The 27,413-nt window shown below is 38.6% G+C and overlaps 1 protein-coding gene and 1 long non-coding RNA gene across 2 annotated transcripts; one reads left to right on the forward strand and one right to left on the reverse strand.

The window, feature by feature from the left end:
• The first annotated feature begins 1,540 nt into the window (after positions 1 to 1,540).
• Positions 1,541 to 26,993, forward strand: LOC132143520 (uncharacterized). Its single transcript, XM_059553845.1, has 8 exons — positions 1,541 to 1,611; positions 25,266 to 25,583; positions 25,687 to 25,992; positions 26,140 to 26,211; positions 26,331 to 26,420; positions 26,552 to 26,623; positions 26,743 to 26,793; positions 26,983 to 26,993. The coding sequence occupies exons 1-8, from the start codon at positions 1,551 to 1,553 to the stop codon at positions 26,991 to 26,993; spliced, it is 981 nt and encodes a 326-aa protein (XP_059409828.1). The 5' UTR covers positions 1,541 to 1,550.
• Positions 14,251 to 19,214, reverse strand: LOC132099712 (uncharacterized). The gene is made up of 4 exons (XR_009423084.1): positions 19,053 to 19,214; positions 18,697 to 18,925; positions 18,499 to 18,568; positions 14,251 to 14,507 (listed from the first exon to the last, which is right to left on the reverse strand). It is a non-coding gene; the product is annotated as an uncharacterized LOC132099712 (long non-coding RNA).
• Positions 26,994 to 27,413: the final 420 nt, after the last annotated feature.

Consider the following 27,413-nt stretch of genomic DNA (forward strand, 5'->3'; position numbering starts at 1 on the left):
GCAATTTGCGTGCGCGCTCTCTCTTTCGCTGGATCTCGTGGTGAGAGGTACGTTTTTATCTGCTCCTCAGACAAGTGTGTAAATGTGCTTTATTGAGTGTTGTATTGGGATTTTCTGTATATAATGAGTTTATTTGTTGCCTCTTCTGTACTGAGAGATCAACAATCTGGGTTATAAATGTTATAAGAGTATGTTTGATCGAAGTACGAACTTGATTAATGGCCGCTGTTACACGTGCAGTATGCTTGATATGCAGGATATGAGTTTAGAACGATATATTTTTTCGTTAAGACATTTACAGTTGAATTTAATGTGGGTTATACATTTGTAATTGAATAAAGTTGTATTTGTTTATTCTGAAGGATCCATGCAATGGTCAAATGTATTTTCTGTACATGAATTTACATTGAGATATCGTGTGTTGATTGACAGGCACGGCTAGACCTGAAATTGCCAATTACCTGTGATTAATTGTGATCGTGTCTGTTATTTCTTTTGACACAGGTATGTAGATGGATCATTTACTATTGTTATTTTTCTATACTTCTTATTTCTCTTTCTTTCATTATTATTGAGTTTTTCTATTATTCTATTATTTTCTATTATATTTCTATAATTGTTAAGCGCTCTCTTTCGCTGGATCTCGTGGTGAGAGGCACGGCTAGACCTGAAATTGCCAATTCCCTGTGATTAATTGTGATCGTGTCTGTTATTTCTTTTGACACAGACAAAGTGAAGCTGAGAGTAAAGCAAAACAAAAGTACATCATTGTGTGGGATCTCTTTATTTAAAATCAAACACAACGCAGAAGAAAACCCACTACACATGCATGCATTTCACATATTATTATAGCCCAGTTTGTGCTGATTACAGTGAGATTAGACTTTACCCATTTAGATATTTATAAGAAACTGAAAAAAGCACAAATGTCAGGGCATGACAAAACTTCTCCAGGCCCCAAAAATACCCTTAGACTCCAGAGGGTTAAAGGAGCCCAGAGGCTTAGTGGTTAGAGAGATAGACTCCTAACCCTAAGGTTGCGTGTTCGGGTCTCAGGCCAGCAATATCACGACTGAGGTGCCCTTGAGCAAGGCACTGAACCCCAAACTGCTCCCCAGGTGCTGCAGCATAAATGGCTGCCTGCTGCTCTGGGTGTGTATTCACTGCTGTCTGTGTGCACCTTGGATGGGTTAAATGCAAAATGCACAAATTCTGATGGGTCACCATACTTGGCTGTATGTCATGTCACTTCACTCATACAGTTACAGTCATGTGACCATGAGGCCTTCAAAAAACATCTGCCTTTCATAACATCTAAAAAACTTATGCAAATGTCTTCTATAAGATAAATAAAATAATTAATAATTATTACAAAGAGAAAAGTCAAGCAGCACTTCTTTATTACGCACTGGCATCGTCTCACTATATAGCAGCATTTCAACACTCAGTTGGTCAGATTTGAGGAAGTGAACACACACAGGAAAAGCAGATAGTATCTAGAGAAAGAGTTGAGGGCATATCATGAAGAGGAAGACTGACAGAAAGAGAAGATGGCTGATAAGTGTCACTTGTGTCTGCTGGGACTGATCTTTCTCTCTTCACTTCTCACAGGTAAAGACATCTGTGTTTTCTCTTCAAGACAGTTAATGAATTAATCTGAGAAAGAGTTCATCTGAACATGATCAGTGTATTATTGGACACATTAATGCTGTGATCTCAGATTTGTGCCGTGCTACGGAACATACTGCTGAGACTGAACATTGTCAAGTCAAGTCACCTTTATTTATATAGCGCTTTAAACAAAATACATTGCGTCAAAGCAACTGAACAACATTCATTAGGAAAACAGTGTGTCAACAATGCAAAATGATAGTTAAAGGCAGTTCATCATTGAATTCAGTGATGTCATCTCTGTTCAGTTTAAATAGTGTATGTGCATTTATTTGCAATCAAGTCAACGTTATCGCTGTAGATGAAGTGACCCCAACTAAGCAAGCCAGAGGCGACAGCAGCAAGGAACCAAAACTCCATCGGTGACAAAATGGAGAAAAAAACCTTGGGAGAAACCAGGCTCAGTTGGGGGGCCAGTTCTCCTCTGACCAGACGAAACCAGCAGTTCAATTCTAGGCTGTTCAATTCCAGGGAGAAACATTGTGACCAATGCTCTCGTTTATAAATGCTGTGTACACACAACATGGCCATAGGAATATGCATACACATATTGTTTTCCATACATATCAGGATTTATAAAAAAAAAATAAACTTGGCGTAAATATCTAGAACATGTGTACAAACTCTTTTCCTGGAGTGAGAAAAGTAATGAAGTAATCAACGATTTTAAACTTTGATATACACAGTTACATTAAATATTCTACCCTCATTAATGGAGAAAAACTATGAAATTACATAAAGTCATTATGCAGAAGTTATATTACCAAAAATGATATGAATATAGACATATTTGTAGACTACTGGATATGCCTGATAACTTTTCATGTGGCATGCTATGTTTTAATGACAGTGAGGAGTGCTATAGGTGCACAATAATTAATCTTGCACATAAATATTTTTTGTGAGAACAATGATCAATGATATTATGGTAGAGATCGTAGATTCAGTGGTGGAACCACAACATTATGAAAAATACCACTATATCTGAAGGATAGAAGAAAACAGAAAGTTTTGCACAATTACTTTTTAAAATACTCAGTCAAACAGTTGTATTTACCCAACAAAAAAAATTGCTAAAAGATGTTCACCTTAACTTCATACATTTCATTTGATTACTAAAATAGTATTTGTCCAGTGGAAAGAATGAGATCAACTCTATTCTAAAATATTTATCTGAGAATTGCTTTATACCATTATGTTTTATGGATATTTTGACAACACATCTCAAAAAATTTGGGACAGGACATGTTTACCACTGTCTGGCATCCCCTCTTTATTTTATAACGGTCTGCAAACGTCTGGGGACTGAGGAGACCAGTTGCTCAAGTTTAGGAATAGGAATGTTGTCCCATTCTTGTCTAACACAGGCTTCTAGTTGCTCAGCTGTCTAAGATCTTCCTCTTTATGATGCGCCAAATGTTTTCTATGGGCGAAAGATCTGTACTGCAGGCTAGCCTTTTCAGTACCCAGATCCTTCTTCTACGCAGCCATGATGTTGTAATTGATGCCCATTTATGCTGGCCCAGAGAAAACGCCTGTGCTTCTGAATCACGTTTAGATATGGCTTCTTTTTTGACCTATAGAGTTTTAGCTGGCAATGGCAAATGGCACGGTGGATTGTGTTCACTGACAATGTTTTCTGGAAGTATTCTTTAGCCCATGTTGTGATTTCCATTACAGTAGCATTCCTGGATGAGATGTAGTGTTGTCTAAGGCCCGAAGATCACGGGCATCCACTATGGTTTTCCGGCCTTGACCCTTAATCACAGAGATTGTTCCAGATTCTCTGAATCTTATGGATATTATTATTCTTACCATTATTATCTTTGAATCTGGATGATATTATGCACTGTAGATGATGATAACTTCAAACTCTTTGCCATTTTTCTCTGAGGAACTCCTTTCTGATACTGCTCCACTATTTTTTGCCGCAGCATTGGGGGAATTGGTGATCCTCTGCCCATCTTGACTTCTGAGAGACACTGCCACTCTGAGAGGCTCTTTTTTTATAACCAATCATGTTGCCAATTGACTATATAAGTTGCAAATTGGTCCTCCAGCTGTTCCTTATATGTACATTTAACTTTTCCAGCCTCTTATTACTACCTGTCCCAACTTTTTTGGAATGAGTAGCTCTCATGAAATCCAAAAAGAGCCAATATTTGGCATGACATTTCAAAATGTCTCACTTTCAACATTTGATATGTTATCTATATTCTATTGTGAATAAACATATGTTTATGATATTTGTAAATTATCCCTTTCTTTTTTTAACTCACAATTTATACAGTGTCCCAACTCTTTTGGAATTGGGTTTGTATTTATTCTAAAACATAAGGATACTGGTTGATTTTTTTTTAGCAATGTATTATGCCACAATGTTTATGCCACAAATGGTGTCTATATTCAGAATCTCATATTTCCTTAATGTTTTGTACCTCTGACAGTGTTAAACATAGTGTCACATGAATGGGAATATGCATAGAAATGGTATCCAGATGAGGTTATGCATAGTAAAACTTGGCATTGTAAGCTCCATAGATGGTGATTTTGGGGAGGAGTCTGGGGGGAGATGCAAATATGCACACAATCTTCCCCTGACTAGGATATATAAAGGGATTTTTGTGCATGTTCTGGGGTCTCATTTATAAAACTCTCAAAAGATTTCATCCTAAAATTTTACGTAGGCACAAAAGCTAGATTTTGCGTATGCCCAAAAGTTTTCAGATTTATAAAACCATGCGTATGCCAGAACCTGCGCAAAAAAGGTGCATTTGTGGCCTAATGGTTATAAAGTTGGAATTGTAACCCGAAGGTCGCAGGTTTGAGTCTTGGTGCTGGCAGGAGTTGTAGGTGGGGGAGGGAGTTAATGAACAGTCAATACCCACCATGCTATTAAGCAAGGCACTGAACTCCCCGGTTGCTGGATATATAGCTGCCCACTGATCCAGGTGTGTGTTCATGGTGTATTCACTTCTCACTGCTGTGTGTGTCCACTTGGATGGGTTAAATGCAGAGCACAAATTCTCAGTATGGGTTTCCATACTTGGCAAAAGTCACGACAAAAAAAAGTAAGGGGAAGATTGTGTGTATGGTCATCTCCACCCTGACTCCTCCCCAAAATTACCATACATGGAGCTTTCAACTCCTAGTTTGACTATACATAACCTCATCTGCATATCATTTCCATGTGAATTCCCATTCTTGTGACACCTTGTATAACACAGAGACATTAAGGAAAGTGAAAGTGACATGACATTCAGCCAAGTATGGTAACCCATAGAATTTGTTCTCTGCATTTAACCCATCCAAAGTGCACAGTGAACACACACACACACACACACACACACCCGGAGCAGTGGGCAGCCATTTATGCTGCGGCGTCCGGGGAGCAGTTGGGGGTTCGGTGCCTTGCTCAAGGGCACCTAAGTCATGGTGTTGTCGGCCCGAGACTCGAACCCACAACCAAAGCAATGCTATTGAGTCTTTTTTTGTGTCATGGTTGATTGCAACCATGTTTTCAATCTGCGTAACCCACTAAAACTGTGCTCTGCCTCAGCAGATGATATGGGCACCAGCATCAACAATCTTACTGTCTCTACCTGATCAAATAGGCCACTGATTTCAAGGGGTATTTCTTTCAAAGCATGCACAGCATCTGCAGTTGTGCTGACCTTGTATTTGTTTTTAAACATGTCCAACTGGACTTTCAATTCTTCCTCATTCAGTTCAGGATATTTTCGAACTGCTGTATCATTTGTAATAAGAGTCAGGTGTGATTTTTCCAGTTCCAGTTTGAATGCTTGGTTGCATAAACCTCTCAGTAATTTGACCATCTTCTCTGTCGAGGACACGGTTGAACTCTAATCTGTTAAAATCCACAGTTGTCCAGGTGTGTATGCAGGAGCCTGACCAGAATATCTCTTAGGGGGCCTATGTGTGCGTGGTGAAACAAATGGGCTCTAGAGACAGACTGTCATACATGTCTCCTGCCTCCTTAAAGACTGTCTCAAAGTGTTCAGTATTTCTTTTAGATTCCAAGCTGTCTTGGACAAAAGAGAATGCAGAGAGCATGCCCTGAGTGTTTTTCTGGAGAAATGCGTTCAGAACCTCTAGTTCACTGATCACATCTAAAGCAAGCAGAAGTCTGAGTCCAACATTATCCTGTTGCAGGTGAACACATAAGTCCTTTGCCCAGCTTGCAGATTCAGAATTTCTTGCAGCCATCTCATCTAGTGCAATAAGTACCATCCCATATTGGCTGAGAACAGCACAGATAGCAGGTGAACGTGCAGTCCACTTAGTGGGACATGAAGGCCTGATGGACAGGGCTGGCCCTTCCCCTTCAGCTGCAACAATGGCTTTAAACTTGTCTTTCAGCTTACCAGACTGCCCAAAAAATGTGCCAAGCTCAAGTGCATTTTACACGACACTGGAGGCTGAGCAGGCCTGTTGCGTAACTAAGGGGTTTTCACACTGGCAGTGTAGTGCGGAACGGGCACGGTTCACATGAAAAATCGCTAATGTGAATGCTGTCATCGGACCCTGGTGTGCACTGGGATACCGAACCCGAGACTACCTGGAGAAGGTGGTCTGAGTTCGGTTGCCCCGAACTGTGGCGCGGTTCGCGTGAATGTGCAAGCAACACGGACTCAGGTGCGCACTTGTTCAGGAAATAAAGTATCCCGCGCATGCGTAACACTGTCGATATCATTGTTTCCTCAACACACGAGAATCATGAGTGGAAGGGGAACATTGATATGTGCTGGATATGTGCTGAATTAAACCAGGTAATGAACATAAACGCAGTTGTTGTTCACTATGCTGTGCATAATAGCACCAAAATAACAAAAAAATTGCTCAGTCGCATTGTGTTCTCCATGCGTGTTCCGTGTGCGTTTGCGATGACGTAAGGTGAATTGCATCGCACCTGGGTTTGATACAACTATTGAGCAGACCAACACTGCACGCGGGACCGGAAACAATCGCGCTCGGGCTCGTACCGCAGCAAACAAGCCTAGTGTAAAAGCCCCCTAAATTAACACAGTGTGCCCGACAATGTCTATATGGTGCTAGTGGCTGTGCTCGCTGAATAACAGCCTGGGCACCTGAGTACTTTCCAGCCATATTTGAAGCCCCATCATATGCCTGACCTCTGAGGACAGATATTGGCAAATTTAGTCTCCACAGAACGTCCAAAATGAAGCTGGCAAGGTTTTCACCTGTTGTATAAGTTGTTTCATACAACCCTATAAATTCTTCGTGCACCAGCAAATCAGTGTCAATATAACGTAAGCACAGTGCCTCCTGCTCAATACCAGAGATATCCCTCATCCCATCCATAATAATCAAATACTGCAACACTGGTAAAGACCGGATCTCAGCTGCAATTGTCCTGATAATTGATGTCAAATTTATACGCTCATTTTGACTATCCCAATATGTGTGCACCCACTCTTTGCAGATAACCACCCAGTAAATGATTGATCATCTTCAGCATTGTATTTTAAAAGCTGGTCAAGGTTACCTTGATGATGTTCATGTCCCCTAAAGGCCAATCCCTGACTTTCCAGAAACATCTCACCCCTTATTATTGTTTTCTGCCTGCTGTGTACTGACTGAACTGTCTTAAAGTATTTAGAGCAGTGAACACACAGAATACCATCAGAACCTTCTCTCCCTCTGCGTTAACTCCTGTCCCTCCTTGTTGTTCTGTCCCTGCTTCTTCCGTCTGTAATCCTACTTTATCTTCTTCCTCATGCTGTCTTTCTCTACTGTGGCTGCCTCATTGTCATCAGGAATCGCAATGTTAACATTTTAAGTCTTATATTTTCAGTTAACCCTCTATACCCCAAAAAAATTTCATAACAACATGAAATACAACATATTCCTGGGAATTCCAGCTAAAACTACTAAAGTTGGTCATTATTTCAAATGTCTAAGAATAACTCAAAAATTATTTAATTGTTAATTACAAGTTTGTTGCAATTTATGGAATAGAAATAGCTCTTTCAAATGATGCATGACTCATAAAGAACTAAACATCCATGTTTCCATAGCCCATAATTTAAGACCATAAAAACAATAAACATTAATTTGTAAACATGATCTATATCCTCCGTACAAAAAAAAAAAAAAAAAAAAGGTTTCCAGCTATAAGAGGATGACAAAAAGGCTACGTATGCCTTTATTTGTTGTTTGCATAAACCTTGCACTGCAAAAAAGTACTTTTTTATAATTTTTATAGTGGCTTACATGTCAGTAAATATACCTCAGTCAACTTCAGTGCAATACAGTGCATTGGCTAAGATGATAATGTTATGCCTAATTTAGTCTTGCAAGTCCAACAAAAATAGTCATTGTCTCCACATTTTGCATTGTTTGCTAAGTGAAAAAGCCTTCTTGTCATTATGCAAGAATCGTGAGAACATATCATGAGAACATGAGTACAAAGTAATGGTGACCAGTAGATTATTATTGTGTGCCAGTCTGCGTCTGCCCCGACTGGATTCTGAAGCTGTGGCAGGCGGCAATATTTGAGAAGCGACGGGATGGAGCATAGTGGAAACCCTGATTAATCCTCTGTTTTACTAATGTGTGTCACCTTTCATAGGGACAGTGAGGGGATGGATCGGGTCACTATGAATCTGGGGGGAGGGGCGCCTGGCTGAACAGCCATTATCATAGAAGAATCTAGAAACATGCCATTTATCACAGAGCCAACAATATTAAGTTTATAGGAAGGTTTATTTTAAAGAAAGCAAGTTAGAGCAGAAGTGAAATGCAGGAAATAAAACTAACGTTAGATTCAATGATTAGTCAATGATTAACAGTACAGCCATATTTTAGGTTAAATAAGTTAAACAACTTTCAATAAAACTTTGCTTCAAAACTTACCTATGCTGTTTTTTTCCCCAACATGGCAGCCCTCAGATATTAGGTTATAAATTCATATAAAAGTAATACATACATATAAATAATAAAAGAGAAGATTTGGAAGAAGGACTTGTGGAAGTTAAAAGAATCTGCTCACATAGTATATTGTTTTAGTTTAATAGACATTTATGTCAAATTAAGAGGAATGTCAGAAATGGTCATTTGTTTGGTTGATTTGATTAAACTTATTGCTAAAATCAGTTTACAAACAGTCTAAACTCAGTCTAACTGAAAGGAGTTTAGTGGCATACAGAAGCTTGCATAAAGAAAGAAGAGAAACTGTCATCAGAATAATTTTGAATTCAAAGAATGTCTAAACTTGGTTCAGAGATGATCTTTGCTCTACTGCGGTCTAACTCACATGTTTCCAAACCTCAACAGTGAGATCACACATCTGAAACACTACAGCTGCTATAATTAATACTCTATTTTAGATATGAAAGTAGAACGGCTGTCAACCAAGATTGTATGTAGCTCTTGACTAGGTTTGGGTATTGTTAGAAATTTTCTGGTTCTGGTTCTGGTTCCATTTAAATTAACTATTATTATGTTTTTTACTCTTTTACATTCATTGAATGTAGTTTTTCTATCCATCAATCCTTAAGTCCATCAATCAGCAAAGCTACAAAGTTTACACTATCAATAGCATTTTGCTTTTCAAGCAGGAATAAGCTGGTTGGCCAAATAGTCCCTTGAGGGCAAAGACACTTGTTCATTTCCTTAAAATTTATTAAATATAAACTGTTATACTTGTTATAACCATGTATATACACACTCCATAAAGCCCTTATTTTCCAAATAATAATGCAATCAGGAGATGGTGTGATGCAATCAGTGGTTTCCACATTTTTAAACATTTAAAATGCATGAAAATAAATATTTTCTATCATTATTTTTATCACTCTTGAAATTACCATGTTTCTGTTTTTTGCTTTGTGACATCCTTTGGTGAATCATCAGAACACTGGCGGAAGGCTGCTCACCGCGCTTGGTCACGTGTCGCACCAGAACCGTTTTCGGAACCGATACTTAAGAAATTGAGCTGTAGATGTTCACTGATGGAAGTGTGGAGACAGCAGTGAGCAGATTCTCTCCTGACACTTAAAATCTTGGTTGAGAGAGTCTTGAGTATCATGAGAAGTTTTCTCATCCTTATGTAGGATGTTGTCCATGACTGGAAGTTGTGGCCTAATGGTTTGAGAGTTTGACTCCTAATCCTAAGTTTGTTGGTTCGAGCTAGGGCCGGCAATACCAAGACTGAGGTGTCTTTGAGCAAGGCACTGAACCCCCAACAGCTCCCTGGTCACCGCAGCATAAATGATGCCCACTGCTAAATGTAAGCATTATTGGCACTAATAAAGATTTTAATGAAAAGTAATCATGTTACATTAAATTCTATGTTCATATTTATGGTCATGTTGAGGAGGGCTAGTACTCCCAACAATTATAAATCGTTAAACCTAAAGTGTATGCATGTTTGTGTGTCTCTCTTTACAATGTGTGAGTTTACTTCAAAAACAGCGTTTTTTTGGTCTTGTTGCTGGAAAATATAATGTAGCGATTCAGTATTTAAACTGTTTTTAATAGAAGTCATAGGACAGTGTTGACAAGTTTTTTTGCTCCTGGGTGTGGGAGCTGCACAATCTCTGATGTGTGTGTGTGTGTGTGTGTCAGTAAGCAGCGCATTAATATAGAATGGTAAGGCTCTCATGCACACCAGTATTGGTGTGTGTATTGTATGAGTTAGATGATGCACGATGACGTGTGACGGTATAGTATTGGTGTCCCAATTCTCAGGGGAACATTTTCACTCCTACCCCTTGACTCTTTGTTTCAAGGGACAAGGGGTATGGGTAGGGGTAGGGGTATAAATTAGAAGTGGGATCAGGTTTTGCATGTTAAAATAGTTTAAAACACTTTGAAACTGGCTATTTGTTTGTCTGAACCTGAAAGATGGGTGGAAATGCTGGGGAAACCTGTTTGAAAGTAGTTTGTATTTTTATTTTTTCTGAAATTCACTCCTGTCCTGGAATTTCCACTAGTGGCTGCAGGGAGCTTTTACATGCTCACTTATGTGTTCACGGCAACCCCACTGGCTACATAGTTCTTTCTATAGCAGAATATGTGTAACCATCCTCCTCAATTCTACTTTTTTTTCTGGGATTTATTATATGCATGGGGAAATGAATTGGTGGATGGTTATTAGAATTTAAAATCAGGATATATATACACAGAAACTAAAACTTTGGGCATGCAACTCTGGTTAGAGTGTAGAGAGGCCCGCTAAGCTTAAATATAGCTATAATGCATTTGTTTGTTTGTTTTTTCCCCTAATGAGCATAAAACTCCCATGCACATATAGTTAGCCACTATAACCATTATTTGCAAAAATGAATAAATAAAAGGATCACACCAATCACATACACTTAAATATCAGACCACAAAGATTGAATGTTAAGATCAAAATGTATTTATATTCATTTTCAGACCAGGTGAATTTCCCTTTCAATATGTCCTCATAGTCCAAATAAAATAACTGAAAAGTACCCCAGGGATTTTTTTTGCTCTACTTATATGTCTCAGTTTTGAGGTACCACAAGGTTGGCGCACTTGTTGGAGCTCAGTTGAAATCTTTCCAAAGAATATTGTCTGCACTCAGGTTCTTTGGAAAACAGAAAGATTGTAGTGACCGTCTGTCCAAATCATTCAGTCCCGTGGTGAGATACACAATGAAGAAACCCATCCTGAACCTCCGTCCCGTCCGTGTGCAAACACAGACACCTCCGGAATGCAGCGCGAATCATGAGCACATCTACTACAGCAAAATGTATGGCCACATCCAACGTACGTGCCTATGGAGTAACAGTTCGCACATGGCCATGGCGTTAGCTCCTTTTCAGTAGAATCTCCGTGCCTGATTTAACCAGCTCCAAAACAAAACTCACTCTCCTGTTTTAACAGGGTTACACACTGACAAGAAAACAAAAAAAAACGGGGAAAACACCTGACATAAAAGTGGTATGAATACCCAACCCTGAGGAGTTTTGAAGAAGACTGTTTGTAAGACGCTTAATGAGGTAATAACTGTAATCTACTGAATGAACAGAGGCAGCAGAGGAGCGTGGGGCCGCTCTGATGGAGGTCCACTGTGTATCCAGTAAAAGGAGTTTCTGAGCACTCAGATTTGTGCTCTGAAGTGTGTGATGTATGTTAATAATTGTGTCTGTACCGCACCCTCCAGGAGCTTTAGAGTACCCTTGGATCCGAGGTGGGGATTTGCATGGCCTATGTTTTGAGAGTGCAGTCATGCAACGTCACACACAAACACATTTCTTATCATCATGTTACTGTTATCATGGACTTCACATTTGTGTTCACAGTGTGTGTGTGTGTTCACTGCTGTGTGTGTGCACTTTGGATGGGTTAAATGCATAGCATGAATTCTGAGTATGGGTCACCATACTTGGCTGTATGTCACGTCACTTTCATCAGATGGTCAGTTTGACAGATTTTTTGTTGCTCAAAGAAATAAAGAATCTGTCATGAAATACATTACCTCTGCCTTCTGATGATCTTTCAAGTTCCTCATTCATGCATCTTGTCTCACAAACAGCAGAGTTCTCAGAATCAGCACTGACTGTCTTTCCTTTGAAGAAACAGGCATAAGGCCTGCAGGGTCATCAACACCAAAAATGGGGCGGTCGTGGCCTAATGGTTAGAGAGTATGACTCGTAACCCGAAGATCTGAAGATGACTCTCTGTAATACGTTGTACAGCATCATGGAGTGTAAGACCTAACTCTTGTTTCTTGCAGTGACTGAGGGTATTGTTCGGGTTCATCTTCTGCTCCTTTAGGTCTTGAAGTTTACTTGAACATCACAGCCAGGTGTGTGAATGAGGAACCCTGCTTCACATAAAATCACTCAAATAAACACTTTAGAAACCTTGCAGCAATGAAACTAACGAATTTGTAAATGGACTACAGCAAACATTTTTTACAAAGGAGAAATTCAGCTGTAGAAACACAGTTAAAGAAAGAGGCACTGTGATCTGAATATGTGAGATTCACAGCATCATCCATCCAAATCATGTTCAGAGATGATCTCAGATCTGTGTGGGTTAAACCGGTCCAAATCATGTTCAGAGATGACCTCAGATCTGTGTGGGTTAAACCGGTCCAAATCATGTTCAGAGATGACCTCAGATCTGTGTGGGTTAAACCGGTCCAAATCATGTTCAGAGATGACCTCAGATCTGTGTGGGTTAAACTGGTCCAAACCGGGTTCAGAGATGATCTCAGATCTGTGTGGGTTAAACTGGTCCAAACCGGGTTCAGAGATGATCTCAGATCTGTGTGGGTTAAACCAGTCCAAACCGGGTTCAGAGATGACCTCAGATCTGTGTGGGTTAAACCAGTCCAAACCGGGTTCAGAGATGATCTCAGATCTGTGTGGGTTAAACTGGTCCAAACCGGGTTCAGAGATGATCTCAGATCTGTGTGGGTTAAACCAGTCCAAACCGGGTTCAGAGATGATCTCAGATCTGTGTGGGTTAAACCAGTGCGGTCAAACTAACTGCAGAAACACGCTTCAGAAAACACTAGAACACAAACCACAGTGAAGCAGCTTCACAGAAAACTAAAGGAATGAATGGAAAGGTGATGTTCTAGACTCTTAAAGATGTCTCTGAGCAGCACATATTTGTCTTAATGCTGATGTGTGTCTGTTGAAGCAGCAGCATGTTTTACAGTATGTGTACTGGCTTGTGTTGTGTTCATGCTCTCTTGTTTTCTGCCTTGTTCAGTAGTCTCTATGTAACCCGTCAGACTGGTCGTGGCGGAGGTGTTGCAACAATATATAGTGATATTCTCAGTGTTACCCAGAAAACAGGATACAGGTTTTACTCATTCGAAATACTTCTGCTTAATGTTACACTGTCAGACATGCAAAATAAATCTATTGTTTCTCTTGCTCTGGCTACTGTGTAGGATTTGCGTTTCCTGACCTAATAAACTCACTAAGTAATGCTTGATGAGGCAGCGTTTGTGAGCTCTGCAGCCGTCACCGGAGAAACTTACCTCTCCCGCTTAGCGCCTCCTGCTGGCAGAAAGTTAACTCTCAGAGTGCCGCCACCAAGTGAGTGTAAGGATGTGGGAAACAATGCATGCTACGTTAAAATGAACCCAAATTGAGCTAGGCATTAAACCTACAAATAATGTTCATTTTAAATATCACTTTTACACACAAATAATAATTATCAAAAGGAAAATATTTATTAAAAACAAGAGTAAAGTAAAAAAGTAACATGTAAGAAGTAATGCAGGAAAGGATGGCATTAACAGCTACAGTTCATAAAGCATTGAACATTTGTTGAATATAACTTAAGATCAAATTGGACTTTGTTCAATTGTATATATTGTATAAAAATATACGAAAACACTATTATACAATAAATTTACAATTAGTTAGGTTCTTTACCAACTATTCTGGCATGACAGTAGACAAATAAATCACAACATTAACTCTGATATTATAACATTTAACAGACGTGTGTGTGTTTGTGTGTGTGTGTGTAAGAATGTGAGCATGTGTATGAATGACAGAGTGTAAACTCTTCTACTAAACACAGAAAAAGCATTTAACATTGTTTTTACAAATTATACACTTACAATTTGTTTCATAGTCCATGAATACAGATCAAGCATCACAGTCAATTTTCATGATCTCTTTAGCATAATTGATGTAGTCATGAAGAAGCCCCATCAGCACAGCATGTGACATCTTCTACATCATCCAGGGCAGCGTCCTCCTTTAAAACCACTGCTGCATCAGTTTAGGGGAAAGGACGTTCTCTTCTTTGACCAGCATTCATCCAGTCACCGCCTGTTCTTCATCAGTGGCCTAGAAAGAGAAACACATTTGAAAAAGAAAACATTTCATTAAACTCTATCCCATTTTCAGATAGAGGTGTATTCATATCCGTAAGGATAGGTAAATAATCTGTGTTAAAGTTTCAACACTTTGTGTGGTTTAATGTCTCTGTCCACTACAGCGCTCCAGAATGCTATAATGGCAGCACTAGTGTGAAGGGCATGTGATATTGCTTGAATAAATATACTGCTTTCAGAAAGCTTCTTTACTGAAACATTAGAACAGACATGACATTCACATTAGGGATGGCCGTTTTCCGCAAATATCACATTCGAATATTTGAACTCACAAAAAATGAATATTCGAATATTCGTTTATTTAAATTAAGTTTAATGAGACAGACGTTATTTTTCAGCAACATTTATTGTTTCCGTCATTTTGAACAAGCTTACACACAATAAGCTTGAACATCACACAAAGTGTTTTGTAGCTGAAAACCTTTAACAATGCGTGCAAACAAACAAAAATAGATTAAAAGCAAAAACAAAAAAAAGTGAACAAAGAAAATGTAAAGCAGCCTTCAGCAATTAGGCTATTGTACAGAATGTAGCTTACACTTAACAAATCTTTTTTGCTTTTTTTTTCTATTGTTTTACATGTTCTTGTTAAGAAATACGGTCATGTAAACATGATCAGGGGAAAGTCAGCTCCTTAGTCTGTTAACAATAAGGCCGGCTGCGGAGAAAACGCGCTCTGACGACACAGACGTTGCCGGCACAGACGTTGCCGGCACACACAAATAACGGTGTGCTAAGCGAATACGTTTTGTGAAAAGCTTCGTGTTTTCGTTTCACCACTTGAATGGGATCCTCATCTGGTGGAACTGTTCCCACTCGTCTCGGCTGGACTCTCTGTAATCATCGCTGAAGAACTGGCTCAGCCTTCTCCGACGAGTGGGCATTGCATCCTCTTCATCGTTGGTGACGGCGGCTGCATCTGCACCACTCGCATCAAGGAAAATGTTCTGATAATGTTCAAAAAAGTTTTTTTTCTTACTTCTCTCATGTTTTCATCGAGAAACCTGAGATGTTTGTGCCGAGGGTCTAGGGCAGACGCGAGAAGAGGAGTTTTCACTGTATTCTCCAAGTTAGCTGTGTTTATTCGTTGCATGAGAGATGCCGCAACAATGTTCTTGAATTCGGTCACTTTCTGTGATTCTCCACGGCATATTTGAACTACTGTAGAAGACCGCAGTTCTTAGGGGCCGTTCACATATCACGTCTTTTGCGTGCTCAAGTTCGTTATTTCCTATGTAGGCGTGCGGTATACGGGCTCATAATGGAAGCGACGTGGTCGCGATGCGCTCGCTGTGCGACGCGCCCGGTTTTTCCAGGCGCGTCTGCACAGCATCGAGTTAAAAACCTCTCAACTTTTCTGAATGCCGCAAGCGCACCGCAGGTCATGTTACAAAAACTAAACATTCAGCTTCATCCTTTCCTGTAACAACGTTGAAAGCTCAGCCAAGATGAAGGAATTGATCATAGCTGTATATGCATGCGCGTAATTTGCACGGGGTCATGACCCCCCCAAAAATCAGATCCAGCTAATATAACCCCCCCAATATCATCACATCATTCAGATTAAAATAGATATGAAATATTCAGAATGAATACTTTTGTTCATTTTCTTTATTAATTTCATTTGCCAGCAAGAAAGATAGTATCATATTTTAAATAATCTGTAATGTACCCCCCGCCCACCGCACCGATTTGGTATTACCAAAGTCTCTGGTATTACCCAACCCGCTTTCTGTACCAAGTTTGTTCACTATTTTGCGCAGTCGATGGGGTGAATGGTTGGAGAAAGCTGACGGAAAGATGAAAAGGACACTGAAAGGCAGCCAGACAACGATTTTTCATTGTTTGTCGACACCAGCCAAAAAAAAAGAAAAAGAAAAAAAAAAGAAACGAAAAATCCTGACCAAACGGAGGTACCCTTAAGTTAGCTGTTAAGTTAGCTCAGCGTTTCTCAAAGTGTGGGGAATAGAAACATGACAAACAGGTTTTGTGCCCATCTTTTAAATTCCGTTATTTATTGACCATACACTCAAAACAAAGACACATTTAAATGTAAGCCTTGACGTTACTTAACCTCTTCACACGTAAGTTTAAAAGTATTTCAAGGCTACCGTTATTGATCGTAGTATCGCTTTATGGTTCCCATGGAGACGCGCCATTCATTGCTTGTCACACCGTAGCCACAATAGTGCTGAATGACTGATGATCTGCTTTTATTTCCTTTTTTATTCAAAATTTCACAAATGTGTTAGCTATAGCAGGATATATCTGATATTCCGATTGTGAAATATGTGCAAGTGGATGTGTTTTGTTGTTCAAACACCTTTATAACGATCGCATTACTTGAGCTGTATGCGCAACGTATTTTAGGTATCTATCTTATTAAAATACCTAAAAAAAATACGTACATTATTAGGAATTTACCACCTCTGGTTCAATTTGAGATTATTTTTATTTTTGTTTGTTTGTTTGTTTTTTTGTTGTTCTTTTTGCATGGATTTTGCAAAGTGTCAAAATGAATCAAAGCACAACTAGGTTAATGTTAGTCCACACTTGTATTGATGTTATCAGAGGCTAAATGCAAACACAACTATTATTATTTTTTAATCTAATTTTGAGTCTTATTTCATCACACTTTCATTTTCTTTATTTGAAATTTTTTAATGCTGTTATTTGATGTTAAGTTTTTAAAATGTGATATTAATAAAATACATTTTAACAGTTAAACTTAAAGCCTAGTTTATTAACATTTTGTTGGGGTGATTGGGGACAGGTGGGGCTCGAAACCCTTTCCTACCTCTGAAGTGGGGAATGGCAGAAAAGTTTGAGAAACACTGAGTTAGCTGATGATTTGTTTTGTTGACTGGAGTTGGCTGGCTAGATGTTCGTTTGCCAGTGTCCTATGAGGTGAAGCCAGAGGGTGCCAGGGACTGTGTAGAACCAATGTCACTGAATTGTAACTGCTGTTTGCTCCAATACAGTCACCCGTTTTGGGGGGGATTGCATAATTAAATTATGCAAATTAGCATGTTACCTTTTACACAAGAAAATAATACAATAAATTAATAAATAAATAAATATGCCGCGAGTTTAACCCCCCCAATGGTAGACCCAAAGTTACGCCCTTGTGTATATGGATTGCCATTTTGAAATAAATTTAGTAGCAGAGCTACTAAAAGCGATTTTTTTGTGCTGCAAATCCATTTATCCTTTGCTGAAATTTCTGCGTCTTCATGGAGAGAACGCGTCATTAGCAGACGCCTCACGAGCGCTTCTGCCCCCACGCGTTTTTAGGCGCGATATCAGAACAGCCCCTTATTCATTAATAATTTTTTGCTTGCATACATCTTCAAATATGCCATGGAGAATCACAGAAAGTGACCAAATAAGGTTTTATTGTGAAAATGTGTTTTTTGTGCGAAATTCGAATTTCATTTTTACTTATCGAATAATTAGAGCAGAACGAATATTCGAATGTTCGACTATCCGTGCACACCCCTAATTCACATACCTCACAAATGTTCATGTGCCTAGGTGGCTGCTCTTCAAACGGTTAGTTCACCAAATAATGAAAATGTTCATAATTTACTCTCCCTCATGTTGTTCCAGACCCGCACAAACTCTGCTCATTTTTGGAAAACAAATGAATATATTTAATATTCTCTTAATTTGTGTCCTCCATTGCTAGTCTGGGAGACCAGTATTTTATTTGGAACATACATGTTTGCTATCATATAATTTAAGATTTATTCATATATAAATATCGGAATGAATTACTTCTACAATAACTCTATTTATGAGGCTTTAAAATACTGATTATCTAGACTATAAATGGATTAACTAAATTATGAGAAAATTAAAAATATATTCATTTCAATATATTCAAGTCTTATAGGTTTGGAATGACATGAGGGCAAGTAAATGATTTTGTGTGTCAAATTTACCTTTAAGAGGGAAGACCAAGAATGATGACTCTCCAAATCAGACAAGACAACTCCAAAGTTGGTTTGAGTTCTGCAATGAAAAACACAGACATCAATGGTTTTAATGAAATGAGCACGTAATCACACTGTTGTTGCATCAAAATGTGAAGTAAACCGGCAGGAGACAACAGAAACATTTATTTTCTAAAAATAACTTACATAAAATCTCAAAAGAATGATGCTCTCCCATGTCTCTGGCTTTTAACATCTACAAAAATAAAAAACATACATTATTTTACTCTTAGTAAAAAACAACAACAACTGATAACATGAAATTATGAAGTTTACTTGCCTTAAACTATCTTTCCCTGTCTTCGGAAGAAGCATTAGAAAACCACCTCCTCACACAAGCAGACTTCTGTGTCCTTAACTCCAGTTAGTTTGAGTTCTGCAAAGAGGGATATCAATGGTTTCAATAAAATATGAACATGTGATTACACTGTTGTTGCATCAAAATGTGAATTAAACAGGGAGGACACAACAGAAACATTTATTTTTCTAAAAAAATAACTCACATCAGTCTCATAAGAATGAAGTTATCTTGTCTCTGGATTTCAACATCTACAAAAACAAACATTATTTTAGTCTTAGTAAAAATAAATATAACGTTGTTATTCTGAAGTTTACTCTCCTTAAACCCGTCTGCCCTCTCTTCAGAAGAACACATCCTCCTCCTCACAGAGACTCTCACACGAGCAGCTTCTGTGTCTTTAACTCTCGGCGCACAGCGCTGACACAATGAAGACACGAGTTCGACAAGTCTGAAATATTACATGTAAAACATAGTTTTAACAGTTACCACTTCAACAGCCTCAAAATAATTATGCTAGTCTTTACTACACAATGCCGTTTCCTTTAGGAGACAAACATACATTCAGTTTAACCGCGAAAAAAAAGACAAATTAACATGAGTGTAACCGTGACCATAACAGTCTATTAACGCCTCAAAAAGTGCAGATAATGTAAAATCTTATGTAAATATGACAAAATACATTCACTGACGTTATATTAAAATTACCTCTTCCGTTCAGTAACATTAAATGATGCCGTTAAGACCTCCGTGTCTGAGGCGAAAACCGCGTCCGTTTTTTTTTTTTTGTAATATAACGTTAAGCTTCTTTGTTTCCGCCTTTCATAAAACCTTCCGCCTTTCATACAACCGGGTAAACAATAAACGATAACTTTACATTTTGAATATTTACTTACCATAGTCTTTCACTCGCTTCTCGCTTCTTTCACGCTGAGAAAATGGCGGCTGCTCGCACTGACTGGAGACGTACGATCTTGACGTGACGTGTGTGCTCTCCTTCACGTCCGCGTTCTCAACCCAGTCCCGCTGGGTTAAAACGAAGAACAATTTTCAACCCAAACTCCTATCCAGCGGCCTCAACCTAGCATTTGGGTTGGAAAAACAACCCAGCGTTTTTTAGAGTGTAGGTTTCTACAATATTTAGTAGTAGCTTATAAGTGGTGACTCAGTTTATGTGCATATGACAGGATTTTTCAGAAAAATTAATACAAGACGTAGTCAGCCATACGATGAATATTATTAACAGCAATTATTATAAGCATTAACACTTGTAGCAATATTTGTTAGTTCTGTGTGTTGATTCAGGATTAGCATCATCTGGGGTCCTCTGAGGGTCAGCATCATCTCTTCTCAGGTGTTCTGGATCCAGACTGGAGCTTGTGTAAATCCTAGTCACCACGGGATGTAAATCCCATGGCAAAACATAGAAACAAATACAGACATCATTAGCATAGCTGCTGATCCAACAAAGTAAAATTGATGAGATGCGTTTTTAATCTAGATTTAAACAGAGAGAGTGTGTCTGAACCCCGAACATTATCAGGAAGGCTATTCCAGAGTTTGGGAGCCAAATGTGAAAAGAAGAGCCAGAAGTACGTTACAATAGTCGAGTCTAGAGGTCATGAATGCATGAACTAGCTTTTCTGCATCAGAAACAGGTAACAAGTTTCGTAGCTTGGCAATGTTTCTGAGATGGAAGAATGCAGTTTAACGTGTTAGTTAAACAATAACGGTTTGGTATATCAGCAAGAAATCCTTGGTCTGAAGATGATCTGAATCGAGTTTGGTGAAATTGGACCAGCTGTCTAGGAGGAGTATGAACATGTTTCAAAATGGCAGACAGCAAGTTTGATTGACTGTGGCTTCATTGGTATCAATGATCTCATTATAACTCAATGAATCTGTCATTACAATAGGAACAATTGATCCAAAAACTACCCTCATTTTTGAAACATCATTATTTTGCCCCTGATTATTTTGAGTATCTTCAGGGCATGGTGCTCATAGATACCCTGAAGGACCTCTGCTGGATATATAGGGTCATTACACTTTTTTCTTTTCTTTTTTTCTCCAAAAATTGTAATTTCTACAATTTTTTCTCTAACCAGCAGATGGCAGAATTCTACCCCAACACCTAGATCAATATCCATACAAATAAATAAATAATTAAATAAATAATATATATATATATATATATATATATATATATATATATATATATATATATTATTTGTATGATTAATTATTATTATTATTATTTGTTTACAATTACTCTTTCAATTTCGTGGTCGCATTGACCACAAATATAAATTTTCTGGAAGTGGTTAACTGCTCCTCTCACAACTTTTCTGATATATATTTTGTAAATATATATTGAAACATTATAATATACTTTAAAAACCATTTTTCTCAAAGATTAGTTAGTTTTTGTTATTTGAGGTATTTTAAAGTGCCCGCTTTTGCAATAATGCCACATAAATTTGCAAAAATACCACACAAGTTGTCACTAAATCTTGATTGCAGGCATATATGTTTTTCAATCTACATTTACATTTATTCATTTAGCAGATGCTTTTATCCAAAGCGACTAACAAATGAGGACAGTGGAACGAATCAAAAACAACCAAAAAAAGCAATGATATATAAGTGCTATAACAAGTCTCAGTTAGGTTAACACAGTATACGTAGCATGGGCTTTTAAATAATATAATAAATAAAAAGAAAACAGATAGAATAGTAAAAGAATAGAGCAAGCTAGCGTTAGAGATCTTATGTGTGTGTGTGTGTGTGTGCAGAACGCAAGCTTCTAGAGGCACATAAGTCTGAAGTGATGAATTTAGGTAAATGGGTGCAGAGCCCGTGGTGGTTTTGTAGTCAAACATCAATGCCTTGAATTTTATGCGAGCAGCTATTGGAAGCCAGTGCAAATTGATAAACAGAGGTGTGACGTGTATTCTTATTGGTTCATTAAAAATTAATCTTGCTGCCGCGCTCTGGATTAATTGTAAAGGTTTGATAGAATTGGCTGGAAGACCTGCCAAGAGAGCTGCAATAGTCCAGCCTGGACAGAACAAGAGCTTGAACAAGGAGTTGTGCAGCATGTTCCCAAAGAAAGGGCTTGATCTTCTTGATGTTGAATAAAGCAAATCTGCAGGATCAGACAGTTTTAGTAATGTGGTCTGAGAAAGACAGCTGATCATCAATCATAACTCTGAGGCTTCTGGCTGTTTTTGAAGGAGTTATGGTTGATGTGGCTAACTTGATGTGATGAAACGATGGGTTTGCTGGAATCACAAGCAGTTCTGTCTTGGCAAGGTTGAGTTGAAGGTGATGGTCCATCATCCAGGAAGAAATGTCTGTTAGACAAGCTGAGATGCGAATAGCTACCGTCGGATCATCAGGATGGAATGAGAGGTAGAGTTGAGTGTCATCAGCATAGCAGTGGTATGAAAAGCCATGTTTCTGAATGACAGAACCTAATGATGCCATGTAGACAGAGAAGAGAAGTGGTCCAAGTGTTTTTGCAATGTAAGGAAGAAGGAAAATTGTTTTTTAAGTAGTGGAGTTATACGAGCCTGTCTAAATGATGAGGGAAAAACACCAGTGTGGAGGGATGTGTTAATGATGTGAGTGAGTGCAGGTACAACTGCAGGAGAAATGGCTTGAAGGAGATGAGATGGAATAGGATCAAGCAGACAAGTAGTAGGGTGATTAGAAAGGATGAGTTTGGAGACTTCTGCCTCAGAAAGTGAACAGAAGGATGTAAATTAGTATGTTTGCTGGTGATATGAGCTTGACTGATTGTGGTGTTGAAAATTTTAGAAAGTTAGAAGAATTGTTCATTTTGTTATGGTATTATGTAATTTTAGCAGAGGAGACATTAACAGAGAAGGAAGATAGGAGTGACTGATACACAATAAGGTCAGTAGTATTTTTGGATTTGCGCCACACCCTTTCAGCAGCTCTAAGCTTAGAATGGTAGAACATCAGATAACCAAGGGGCAGAAAGGGTGTTACGGGCTGGCCTGGAAGAAAAGGGGCAAACAGTGTCTAAACAAGATGTAAGATAGGAGCAGAAAGTATCAGTTGCACTGTTAACATCAACAGATTAAACCATTGCAGATAGCCGGGAGGGTGAGTGTGAGCGTAGGTTACATCGAAAGATGACATGTGGAGGGGTAAGTGATGTGTTAGGGACCATGTTGAGGTTAAGAGTGAGGAGGAAGTGATCCGACGTGTGCAGTGGAGTAACCAATACATGAAATCTCCAAGCACAACTAGGGGAGTACCATCCTCAGGAAAGGTTGAGAGCAGCACATCTAATTCATCCAAAAAGTTACCCAGTGGTCCTGAGGGTCGATAGACAACTGCAAAATGTATTTTAAGAGGGTAGGTAACAGTAACTGAATGAGATTCAAAGGATATGTTGATACTCAGACGGTAAATGATTAAATTTCTCATCATTAGAGATGAGCAGACTAGTACCTCCACCTCTTCCAGTCAAACGGGGGGAGTGGGAAAATGAGAAATTATTGGAGAGTGCTGCAGGTGTAGCAGTGTCGTCTGGTTTGATCCAGGTCTCTGTCAGGGCTATGAGATTAAGCTTTGAATGACGTATAATAGAAGTAATGAAATCGGCTTTGTTTACAGCAGACTGGCAATTCCAGAGACCAATAGAAAAAGAAAGTAGTGTATTAGCAGATATAGGCAAAGTGTGCAGGTTGTTAAGATTGCACTGCCTACATTGTGTGATGTGTGGTTTGAGAGTGGTAATGATAGTAGGGATCTGGAAACACAGAGAAAGATTTGGTTATAGAAAAAACTGAAACAGAAATGATACAAGTAGAAGGAAAAAGAGATTAATCAAAACAATAAAATCTAAAAAGTGTGAATGAGTTCTCGTTCCACATTGTATTTGTGCTTTAGTATCAGGCCTTCGTTTTCATATTTATGTAGGATTTATAGATTCTTTTTTTTTTTAACTATAGTACAGACCAAAAGTTTGGTCAAGAGTTTTCTTTATTTTCATGAATATGAAAATGGTAGATTCACACTGAAGGCATCAAAACTATGAATTAACACATGTGGAATTATATATGGAATTATATACATAACAAAAAAGTGTGAAACAACTGAAAATGTCTTATTGTGGGTTCTTCAAAGTAGCCACCTTTTGCTTTGATTACTGCTTTGCACACTCTTGGCATTCTCTTGATGAGCTTTAAGAGGTAGTCACCTGAAATGGTCTTCCAACAGTCTTGAAGGAGTTCCCCGAGAGATGCTTAGCACTTGTTGGCCCTTTTGCCTTCTGTCTGCGGTCCAGCTCACCCCTAAACCATCTCGATTGGGTTCAGGTCCGGTGACTGTGGAGGCCAGGTCATCTGGTGCAGCACCCCATCACTCTCCTTCTTGGTCAAATAGCCCTTGATGCCTTCAGTGTGACTCTACAATTTTCATAGTCATGAAAATAAAGACAACTCTTTGAATGAGAAGGTGTGTCCAAACTTTTGGTCTGTACTATATATATATAATAGAATTAATTTTCTACAAGTGAGTCACAGATAGTGGAAACATTTTCAGTAACAAACCAGTTTTATCATTAATAACTTAATGATTTTATTTCTATAATGTAATTGCATGCAGGAAACGACTGAAAGAAAGATGAGAAACTAATAAAGAACAGCCTTTAGATCAGGTTCAGAGCAGTTGTGGTGAATGTGCAGTTCTCACACTGATGAACGTGTTTCACACGATGTGAAGCAGCTCTTCTCCATCAGTTCAGAGCACTTGTGCAAAATTATCTCCTATAGATTGTGAATAGATCAAATGAAGTTAACAATATTCAGCTCTTCTCCATCACACACTGACATCGTGTCATTAATAGCAGCTTTAGCTTGATTTAAACAGATCAGAGGAAGTGAACAAACACAGGAAGAGCTGAAAGTATTTAAAGAAAGAGTTGAGAGAATATAATGAAGAGGAAGACTGACAGAAAGAGAAGATGTCTGATAAGTGTCACTTGTGTCTGCTGGGACTGATCTTTCTCTCTTCACTTCTCACAGGTAAAGACATCTGTGTTTTCTCTTCAAGACAGATAGTGAATTAATCTGAGAAAGAGTTCATCTGAACATGATCAGTTTATTATTGTGTTACAAACAGAACATACTGGATTATTCCTGAACGCACTAAAACTAGACGCTTTCAGACTCAAACATCTGATGCTGAATTATCTTCATGTTAAGAGTGTGTTTGTGATTCGAACAGCTCTCTGATCAAGACAAACATTATTCTGGAGAGTGTGTTGTTTGGATCAAGTGAGGAAAAAGATTTGAATCTTCTGTTTTTCATTCTGTTATGTTTTATTTCTTCATTTATTAATATATAGTATAATAATCACGCATGTGTTCTTGTGTTTCAGGACTCAGTGGAGCGGATGATGCTCATGTGTTCATCAGTTCTGGTGAAGATGTCCATCTGCCCTGTAATAATGCTCTTCATGACTGTAAATCAACTACATGGATCTATAACAGATTCAGAGATTCATCAACAGTTGAACTGATCACTGGAGGGAGAAAGAAGACAGACACCGAGAGACATGAGAGACTGAGTCTGGGGTCTGACTGCTCTCTGAACATCAAGAGAGTCACAAAAGAAGATTGTGGATCTTACTTCTGCAGACAATATGTGAATAATCAACAAGGAACTGATGCTCGTGTTTATCTGCATGTTCTTCATGGTAATTTTATGATTATATGGTCAATTTAAAAAGGGCAACTACTTCATTTAACTTCTCGTGATGATTGAAGAGTGTGTGATGTGTGTGTTATTCTGTGTTTCAGTCTCTTCATCTGAGATCAGTGCAGGTCTCTCTGTGACTCTCTTCTGTCAGTTGTATTCATCATATCCTCGAGTCTCTTGTGATGATTTGATCCGTTCTGAGAGAATTGATCTGTTCTGGGTGAATCAGGCTGGTGTTAAACTGACGAGATCAGACTCCAGATATCAGATATCATTCTCATCAGATCACTGTATCAGCTCTCTGACTACAACACTCCTGAATGAAGATCACAACAGAGAGTGGAGATGTGCAGTTACTCAGAGAAATCAACTCAAGACCTCAGTGACATACACTGTCAAGATCTCAGGTGAGAAAACAATCTCATGATCAGATGAAGAAGAGCCTAAGATGTGCTAATATAATGATAGATAATGTTAGAGTCATCTTGTGTTAAGTGACTGAAATATGATCGTCATGTTCTATGATGAATCTGAACTAACATTCATCTTTACAGATCAAGCTGATTCAACGACAGCAGTCACAAACTCTCAGCATCGCTCAACTACAAACACAGATGACACTGAAGGTACAGCATCAGTGACTTTCTCACATCAGTGAAGAGTTATCTTGTGTGTTAACTAAATAAAACATGACTGTGATGTTCTCTACAGTATGATGAATCTGAACTAACGTTCATCTTTACAGATCAAGTTGGTTCAACTCATTCAGCATTGATTCCAGTCCACAGCACAAACTCTCAGCATCGCTCAACTACAAACAGACACCAAACTGAAGGTACAGCATCAGTGACTCTCTCACATCAGTACTTTACATTGTGTAATATTAGAGGTATCTTGTGTTAACAAAAACATGATTGTCATGTGCTCTACAGTATGATGAATCAGAACTAATATTTATCTTTACAGATCAAGCTGATTCAACGACAGCAGTCACAAACTCTCAGCATCGCTCAACTACAAACACAGATGAAGCTGAAGGTACAGCATCAATGACTTTCTCACATCAGTGAACAGTTATCTTGGGTCTTAACTAAATAAAACATGATTGTCATGTTCTCTACAGTATGATGAATCTGAACTAACGTTCATCTTTACAGATCAAACTGAAAGAGTAACATCAGTGACTCCAGCAGGAACGTCTACACAAGGTACAGTCACAGATTAACTTTCACTGTTGTGAAATTTATTGAATACTCTTGTCTTGTCAATCTTCAATCAGTTAAACCGAAAGAGCAGTTTCACAGAAATAAAGGAACGCAAATGAAGTGTTATATGTGTTTTGTAAGTCGAGTCTAATGTTGATTTAATCTGCTGAAGTTTCTGTGGTTTCCTGTCAGGGTTTGGGTAGAGGGATGAGGCGAGGACTCAATGATGCAGAGAGAAGGGCTCTTTAATAGTAGTAATAATAAAATAAACAAACATAAACTACCCCGTAGGGGAAAACAGACAAAACTTAACAGGCAAGGCAAGGCAAGGCACGATAAGCAAAGACAAATATTCGACGACGAACTAGCAACCAGACTGCAAACACAAGGACAATAAATAGGGAGCTAATGAGGAGGGTAACGAGGGAACACATGTGGGGAAAATTACATCAATAATCAGGTAACAAGATGGGTGGGGTCAAGACAATTGACGAAGGACATGGCACATAGGAACTAAGACAAAAGCCATGTGCTCACACAAAACAAAAACACAAGCACATGGCCAGCAAACCAATCGCAAGCCACGTGCTTGAATTAGACACAAACACGCAGCTAATGAGCAA

This window comes from Carassius carassius, chromosome 1, assembly GCF_963082965.1.
Source record: "Carassius carassius chromosome 1, fCarCar2.1, whole genome shotgun sequence".
NCBI lineage: Eukaryota > Metazoa > Chordata > Actinopteri > Cypriniformes > Cyprinidae > Carassius > Carassius carassius.